Genomic DNA, 9,522 nt, shown 5'->3' with positions numbered 1-9,522 from the left:
GTAAACATTACAACAATGAAGGAAATCAAGGGGATGCTGTGTCTGATTCGTGGTATGTTGCTGTATGTGTGTTAACGTCAGTGTTAATCTATGAGAAACCATTAGTTAATTTATAGGTAGGTAGAACACTCATCTTAAACCGTTAGTTAACTCATAGGGATGTAGAACACTCGTCTTAAACCGTTAGTTAATTCATAGGATGTAGAACACTCATCTTAAACCGTTAGTTAACTCATAGGGATGTAGAACACTCGTCTTAAACCGTTAGTTAATTCATAGGGATGTAGAACCCTCATCCTAAACTGTTAGTTAATTCATAGGGATGTAGAACACTCGTCTTAAACCGTTAGTTAATTCATAGGGATGTAGAACCCTCATCCTAAACTATTAGTTAATTCATAGGGATGTAGAACCCTCGTCTTAAACCGTTAGTTAATTCATAGGAGGTACAACACTCGTCTTAAACCGTTAGTTAATTCATAGGATGTAGAACACTCGTCTTAAACCGTTGGTTAACTCATAGGGATGTAGAACACTCGTCTTAAACTGTTTGTTAATTCACAGGAGGTTGAACACTCGTCTTTTCGAACTGCAGAGCGTTGTTCCATTTTCAGAGTGCCAGATTGAATTTACAAACGCACCCGTTTTGAATAATACCATAATGTAGTTGTGATTATTGTTAACGCTGTCTGCTTGTCATGCTAGCTGAACTGAGAGATTAAAAAAATGTTGTGCACGTCAGCATCACACACCAATTGGCTGAGCTCGCTTGGAACCTCAATGGAGGTTGATACCAAAAATAACACCCGATGCCGGTAGTGTTTCCTACAGGAAAATGATACAGACAGACAGACAGACAGATAGACAGATAAGCACCATTCAGTGGCATGATAAACAGCACCCAGAGGAGCACAGGACAAACTGTATAGGCACCAGACCAGCACCCAGACCAGCATCCAGACCAGCATCCAGACCAGCACCCAGACCAGCATATGCGGCAGAACTGACTAGACAGGGTTAAATCACCAGACCAGCATATGCGGCAGAACTGACTAGACAGGGTTAAATCACCAGGCTCATTTTTGGTAAGATAACATGAGGGAGACCACATGTGGATAAAGGTTAATGAAAATATATTTCTGTGTGTGTCTGTGTGTTAGTGTGTATGCATGTTTGTGTCTGTGTGTCTGTGTGTTAATGTGTCTGTGTGTGTTAGTGTCTGAGTGTCTGTGTGTGTGTGTGTGTGTGTGTATGTGTGTTAGTGTGTATGTGTGTTAGTGTGTGTCTGTGTTAGTGTGTGTCTGTGTTAGTGTCTCTGTGTGTTAATGTGTCTGTCTGTGTGTGTTAGTGTGTGTGTGTGTGTGTGTGTATGTGTGTTAGTGTGTGTCTGTGTTAGTGTGTGTGTGTTAGTGTGTCTCTTACGTTCCGGCGCCCCTGCAGTGTGTACGTGTTGAAGTGTCTCCTCCATCCAGTCAGATCTACCGCTGCAGGAGCCTCTATGCCAAACAGCTGTCTCTGTATGTACACACACACACACACACACACACACACACACACACACACACACACACACACACACACACACACACACACACAATGGAGAGACAGAGAGATTAGCATACTGCAGCAAACGGCTGTCAATCACAGATAGGCTATCTGTCCGCATTTCATTTTTGAACCTTCTGTCCTCCTTTTTCATTTCATGAGCACAGACACCTCATTCCAAAGCCTGTACTGACCGCTGTTACGGGTCATCATTTCATGAGCACAGACACCTCATTCCAAAGCCTGTACTGACCGCTGTTACGGGTCATCATTTCATGAGCACAGACACCTCATTCCAAAGCCTGTACTGACCGCTGTTACGGGTCATCATTTCTGACCCCCGCCACCACCGTAGCACGTGACATCACAAAACTCCACCGATTTCATTTTCGCGAGGTAGTCGATGCGACAACTCCCCTCGTGAATGAATGAATGAATGAATGAATGAATGAATGAATGAATGAATACCGTTGTTGCATTAGTTGAGCGTATAAGTTGCATATGCCGAAACCAAAGACGTTTTTCAACTCTGTGTGGTATTGTGAACACCACTTCGCTACCAAATGCAGGACAGATGCATACAGCACCATGCATTTTGAGTAGCAGTAGAGTATGGATAATGTAGAGTAGCAGTGCAGTATGGGTAACATAGTACAGCACCATGCATTTTGTGTAGCAGTAGAGTATGGATAATGTAGAGTAGCAGTGCAGTATGGGTAATGTAGTACAGCACCATGCATTTTGTAAACTGTGCCAAACAGACATTGATGTCAGCTCCAGGGGTAAGAGGGCCTTAGAAGGACACTCTCACAGACAGGCACAAGGAGAAAGCTCTGTCAGCTCCATGGGGTAAGAGGGCCTTAGAGGGGCACTAAGCTCTGTTAGCTCCAGGAGTAAGAGGGCCTTAGAGGGACACTGAGCTCTGTTAGCTCCATGGGGTAAGAGGGCCTTAGAGGGGCACTGAGCTCTGTCAGCTCCATGGGGTAAGAGGGCCTTAGAGGGACACTGAGCTAGATCTGCAATCCTCTGTGGGATCCTCTTTGCCAGCAGCAGCAGCTATGCTGGATGATAAAAGCTGCAGAACTCACTAAGTGACTAAAACCACAGCTGCAGAACTCACTAAGTTAAGTGTGCAGAACTCACTAAGTTAAGTGACTAAAACCACAGCTGCAGAACTCACTACTGCAGAACTCACTAAGTTAAGTGACTAAAACCACAGCTGCAGAACTCACTAAGTTAAGTGACTAAAACCACAGCTGCAGAACTCACTAAGTGACTAAAACCACAGCTGCAGAACACTAAGTTAAGTGACTAAAACCACAGCTGCAGAACTCACTAAGTTAAGTGACTAAAACCACAGCTGCAGAACTCACTAAGTTAAGTGACTAAAACCACAGCTGCAGAACTCACTAAGTTAAGTGACTAAAACCACAGCTGCAGAACTCACTAAGTGACTAAAACCACAGCTGCAGAACTCACTAAGTTAAGTGACTAAAACCACAGCTGCAGAACTCACTAAGTTAAGTGACTAAAACCACAGCTGCAGAACTCACTAAGTGACTAAAACCACAGCTGCAGAACTCACTAAGTTAAGTGACTAAAACCACAGCTGCAGAATTCACTAAGTGACTAAAACCACAGCTGCAGAACTCACTAAGTTAAGTGACTAAAACCACAGCTGCAGAACTCACTAAGTTAAGTGACTAAAACCACAGCTGCAGAACTCACTACTGCAGAACTCACTAAGTTAAGTGACTAAAAGGTCATTGGGTCATAAAGGTGGTTTGTTAACTAATGTGAAACAAACACACACAGACTTTTTTCACTTTAATCTACAATTTCCATTCCCATCATTCCCATACAAGGCAGCTATTTATTATAATAACATGGGGAAATGTGTGTGTTGCTATAATCGGCTAAATAGTTACTTTTCTAGTGTTACTCCCCACTGTTACCCCAGATTCCATGTGTCTTACTTTGGGGCACAAGTGTCCTCATTTTCAGTGTCTTCATGTCAACTTCACTGGACTCGAGTTTTCCCCTGACTAAAAAGTTTTAGTCTAGAACCAGGTTTTTAAATCATTCAATCCTATTCAAGCACGTCACAGGCTGGCGCACAATCGTCTCACTTACGCTGTATGGTGATCACCATTCACTCCCTACCATTAGACTCTGCACTAAGCGCTGCTCTGAGCCTTATCATCATTCACTCCCTACCATTAGACTCTGCACTAAGCGCTGCTCTGAGCCTTATCATCATTCACTCCCTACCATTAGACTCTGCAATGAGCGTTGCTCTCTGTCGTTTGGCCGGCGATCATGCAAACCAGTCTGAATCCAGACACTTGACGGACACGCGAAATTTGTAATTTACCGTCGCGTCGTTACCAGTTGCATGTGATCTATCTTTGATTACAAAAGTGAAGTCCCTGTCATGTCATGTCTCCCCTACCTTCACTTCGGATATCAGGTGTCCAAAACTAGTTAGAGGGATCCGCGTTTTCACAGGAGACGTTGGCATGTCTAAATTCACAAATTACAGATGAACAGTACATACATAGAAACTGATAACTCGTTTTTCTGTGAGGTTAGCAAAGCAATTAGAATTTAGAAACGTTATAAAACGCACTTGCTATGTCGCAAGGACACCCGACTGAGCAGCTGCACGTTTCTTTATTTCTTTTTTCCGGGGTTTGCGCAAACGGACACGTGGAAGTCCAATCAGAGCACAGGCCAATACTTTGCTGACCAATGACATTGCTCATCTTGGGCGGGACTTTGTGTTGGTTACACAAGGACGTTTAAAGGGACACGCCACCATTTTCACATCACCGTCTCTCGAGGTTAGTTGAATGACGGCACAAAAGGTCACTGACTGGGTCGGATATTGAGTTGTTTGAATTCACAATCATTGCTTGAATTTATTTCGTATACGTGTGTGCATGTTGTACAACAGAGTTGTGACAGTGACAACAAAATGGAGATGCAATGTTAACATCTTATAAAACCGAGATTCCCCTTGTGAGTATTAGACGCTAGATGGCAGCAGAGGGCCAGCAACTACAGTGTTGGTTCCCACAGCTCAAACCACAGGAGAAGCTTTAAAACAGTCAGGAACACACACACACACACACACACATACATACACAGTCAGCAGAAGCTTTAAAACAGTCAGGGGAATCTTTAAAACAGTCAGGAATCTCACAATTGTTATGTCATCTTTAGGGTTCACTGACCACATTCTAAAGATGACATAACAATTGTGAGATTCACTGACCACACTCTAAAGATGACTTAACAATTGTGAGATTCACTGACCACACTCTAAAGATGACTTAACAATTGTGAGATTCAATGACTACACTCTAAAAATGACATAACAATTGTGAGATTCAGTGACTACAATAACAATTGTGAGATTCAGTGAATTCAGTGACTTCAATATCTGACAAAAGGACCCTAAACAAACTGATCAACATCTTGGACAATGAATGTTATCCGCTCTACAGCACTATCAAAAACCAAAAGAACTTGATCAGCTGGAGACTTCGCTCACTGCCATGCACAACTGAAAGGCTGAGGAAGTCATTTGTTCCAAGGGCCATTGAACTGTTCAATGCCTCACTAAAGGGAAGAGGAGAGATAGACTTCTCTGCTTAGTCTGTCCATGTCCAGGTTTGAGTACTGACTGCCCACTACAGCTTACTACTGTTTTACTAATGTAGGGGAGACCGGGGCTGGTTGGAACAGGGGCAGGTTGAAACACTGTTAATATCCAGGCTACTAGAGGGAGCTGCAACAAAATTCCAACACTAAACTGACGGCCTTATTGAGTAGAGTAAACTCATGTATGTACTGGTCTCCAGGTCATTAACCCTTTAGGTGAGAGCAACATTTTAATTTTGTAGTGTCAAAACATAGAATATGCACCTCCCACTAAATACATCCTAGAAGGGTAATAGTTAGGGATATATAAAACATATTCATTATAATTGATTGCTAGGGGACTCATCTATATCTTAAAATGAAGTTTGAAAACCTGAGGTGACTGATATTAGCAGGCTAACAGCATTTGTGCAAAAAAGTTTGACCTAATGTGGGCGGGGCAGGTTGGCACACTGATTTTGGGGTTGGTTGGCACATACATTCCCTATGGCTATTTTGTGACAAATCTATAAACTTTGTATTTTACACATACAAACATCATCAATCTTTATTTTAGCATTGTTATTGTAATTACTGAACATAGTTTTACATTTGGAAGCATTTCAGACATTTTTAAACATTTGAAGTAAAAAAAAATCGGTAGGGACCAAATTGGTCATGACGGTGGGCCCTACTGAAGAAAAACACAGGAAAGACATCAGCAAAGCCCTACAGGCAGTGATCTAGATGAGCACTTCAAACAAAAGCAAAAGGGTTACTGCAAAGGACTATAACATAGGTGTTCCAACCAACCCCGTACATGGGGCAGGTTGGCACACGTGCACAACACCACTTTAATCATATATAACTCAAAACAAGGGATAATTTGTTGACATTGAATGTATACATTTTGTAGCTGAGATCTCAAGCTTTCAGTTAATCACAATTTGACAATTTCAACGCATTGTAAGACGGAGAAATATAGCCGAGAGTGAAAAGTGTTCCAACCAGCCCCGGTCTCCCCTACACAGCCTAATGTTTTCACTACTGTTTTACTGCTACACTGTTTTTCATGCTACCGGTATATTAGCACACATGATCAATGGCTGCGGTCAGGCTTCTGCTACAATACTGAATGAATGAATGGCTATAACTCTATTACCTCAACCTGTTCTTGCACTGAAATAGTTTTTTTATTTGACCTTGTCTACATTATACTTTACTCTCCTATTTGTCCATATTATTTATGCTGGTCTCTATCTATCTGATCTATCTATCTATCTAAAGATCACTCTAAAGATGACTTAACAATTGTGAGATTCCATTCTGTGAGAGGTCACTAGAGATAGACTTGTCAGACTGCAGAACAAGTGTCTCTAATCTCTAATGGGAAACAATGTGTATGGTCTAGACTTGTCAGACTGCAGAACAAGTGTCTCTAATCTCTAATGGGAAACAATGTGTATGGTCTAGACTTGTCAGACTGCAGAACAAGTGTCTCTAATCTCTAATGGGAAACAATGTGTATGGTCTAGGTGTTGCCATGACATTCAGACATTCATTTCATTTATTCAAACTAGTGCTGGATTTTGAAAAAGAAAAAAAAAAGTCAATGTTAGATTCAATTCTTTAACAGTTATGGTCCTACCAGATAGCACTTCAAACTGCAGATCAAGGGTGTCAGAGTCATATTGGTCAGTCAGGAACACACACACACACACACACGTATATTGAGGCTAACTGCACATTTATTTATTGAAATCATTCAAGAGGAAAGTAGACTATACATAAACCTCCTGTAAGAATTAAGTGTAAAGTAGGCTATAGTATATACATACATAAACCTCCTGTAAGAATTAAGTGTAAAGTAGGCTATAGTATATACATACATAAACCTCCTGTAAGAATTAAGTGTAAAGTATAGGCTATATACATACATGACATGACATCAGTCCTGAGATTCCACTGATCACACTCTAGAAATGACATCACAGTCCTAAGATTCCACTGATCACACTCTAGAAGATGACATCACAGTCCTAAGATTCCACTGGTCACACTCAAGAAGATGACATCACAGTCCTGAGATTCAACTGGTCACACTCTAGAAGATGACATCACAGTCCTGAGATCTGAGATTCCTCTGGTCACACTGTAGTACTGCAGTGAGTGGAGTCGGTAGTGGGTAGTCTGTCAGTACTGCAGTGTGTGGAGCAGGTAGTGGGGGTCAGTATGTGAAGTCGGTAGAGGGGGGTCTGTCTGTACTGCAGCGTGTGAAGTACTGCAGTACTGCAGTGTGTGTAGTCGGTAGTGGGGTCTGTCAGTAATGCAGTGTGTGTAGTCGGTAGTGGGGTCTGTCAGTACTGCAGTGTGTGTAGTCGGTAATGGGGTCTGTCAGTACTGCAGTGTGTGTAGTCTGAAGTGGGGGTCGTTGAGCAGCTCTCCCAACCAGATGACCCCCAGGTTGTTCTGCAGCAGACTGAGTTCCTGCAGGTGCAGCGGGTTTGATCTGAGAGCCGACACCACACACACACACCCTTCCCTCCTGATGCCACACTCATTCAGCCTGCAGAGGGACACACACACACACACACACACACACTTATTAAATACACACACACACACACACACACCCTTCCCTCCGGATGCCACACTCATTCAGCCTGCAGAGGGACACACACACACACACACACACACACACACTTATTAAATACACACATACCCACACACACACATACACTTATTAAATACACACACACACACACACACACTTCCCTCCTGATGCCACACTCATTCAGCCTGCAGAGGGACACACACACACACACACACACACACACACTTATTAAATACACACATACCCACACACACACATACACTTATTAAATACACACACACACACACACACACACTTCCCTCCTGATGCCACACTCATTCAGCCTGCAGAGGGACACACACACACACACACACACTTATTAAATACACACATACCCACACACACACATACACTTATTAAATACACACACACACACACACACACACTTCCCTCCTGATGCCACACTCATTCAGCCTGCAGAGGGACACACACACACACACACACACACACACACTTATTAAATACACACATACCCACACACACACATACACTTATTAAATACACACACACACACACACACACACTTCCCTCCTGATGCCACACTCATTCAGCCTGCAGAGGGACACACACACACACACACACACACACACACTTATTAAATACACACATACCCACACACACACATACACTTATTAAATACACACACACACACACACACACCCTTCCCTCCGGATGCCACACTCATTCAGCCTGCAGAGGGACACACACACACACACACACACACACTTATTAAATACACACATACCCACACACACACATACACTTATTAAACACACACACACACACACACACACACACACACACACACACCTTTCCCTTCTGATGCCACACTCATTTAGCCTGCAGAGTGACACACAAACACCTAACTCAAGATCTCCAGTTTGCAGTGTGGTTATTTAAGGAACACTCACCTCAAGATCTCCAGTTTGCAGTGTGGTTCTTTGAGGAACCCCTACCTCAAGATCTCCAGTTTGTCAAGTCAAGTCAAGTCAAATTTATTTATATAGCACATTTCAAAGCAATAGCATTGCAGTTTGCAGTGCGGTTCTTTAAGGAACGCCTACCTCAAGATCTCCAGTAGAGGGTGACAATTTTTCGGGACTCCCGCGGGTCACGGTATTCCCGCGGGTTTCCCGCAGTACGGGAGTAAATTTCACTGTTGGTAACGTGATTGGGACGGGACAGGAAATAATAAACGGGAGCTGGCGGGAAGCCAGAGATTATTAACTTAAAAAATGACGCTGCAATGCAGTGAGTGCGCCCAAAGACGTGAGGCATTTCGTTTTAGAAAAGAGAACCAATTACAACCCACAATAAGTTTGTTGTTGATTGGTAGCCTATCAGAGCAAGACAAAGCAGCTGCCCTGTTCACAATCAATCAGCTTCAGATAGGCCCTGAGGCAAAATGGATGCAAAGAAACAGTTACAGGCGAAAGTATCAGCAAAGGACAGCTCTATTCAATTCCACAAGCTGTCCGGGAAATGGCGATTCTGGTTGAGTTTAATGTGTCATGCAATGTTGGGGCATGGCACCTTGACGATCGCATTCCTCAATATATGTATCGCATAACCCTAGCGGAACACGGTTTGTTTACCCATAGCAACAACGTTGCTATGCTTCGCTGGTTTAACGTGATGAGAATGGTGCAAACTTAACTGATGGGTTAGCCTACTGCAGA

At 42.9% G+C, this 9,522-nt stretch overlaps 1 protein-coding gene and 1 long non-coding RNA gene across 3 annotated transcripts in view; both read right to left on the bottom strand.

Moving 5' to 3' along the window:
- Positions 1-4,225, bottom strand: part of LOC143122067 (uncharacterized) — a 6,516-nt gene extending 2,291 nt beyond the window's left edge. The window contains exons 1-3 of the long non-coding RNA XR_012986586.1: positions 4,175-4,225; positions 3,998-4,068; positions 1,423-1,515 (exon numbers count right to left, since the gene is read on the bottom strand). This is a non-coding gene — a long non-coding RNA (uncharacterized LOC143122067). The remainder of the gene's footprint in view (positions 1-1,422; positions 1,516-3,997; positions 4,069-4,174) is intronic.
- A 2,067-nt stretch (positions 4,226-6,292) lies between these two features.
- LOC143121871 (uncharacterized) overlaps positions 6,293-9,522 on the bottom strand; it is a 29,631-nt gene continuing 26,401 nt past the window's right edge. For both annotated transcript variants that reach the window (XM_076282521.1, XM_076282529.1), the window contains one exon: positions 6,293-7,756. In XM_076282521.1, coding sequence (XP_076138636.1) covers positions 7,585-7,756 — 172 coding nt within the window. In that variant the 3' untranslated portion in view covers positions 6,293-7,584. The remainder of the gene's footprint in view (positions 7,757-9,522) is intronic.

Source organism: Alosa pseudoharengus, unplaced genomic scaffold (genome assembly GCF_046254945.1).
Source record: "Alosa pseudoharengus isolate Yale_2024_CS ecotype anadromous, Long Island Sound unplaced genomic scaffold, YU_APseudo_1.1 YU_APseudo_1.1_scf_1, whole genome shotgun sequence".
NCBI classification, from domain to species: Eukaryota; Metazoa; Chordata; class Actinopteri; order Clupeiformes; family Clupeidae; genus Alosa; species Alosa pseudoharengus.
The sequence above is the reverse complement of the archived record's forward strand: the minus strand, read 5'-3'. Positions and strand labels throughout refer to the sequence as shown.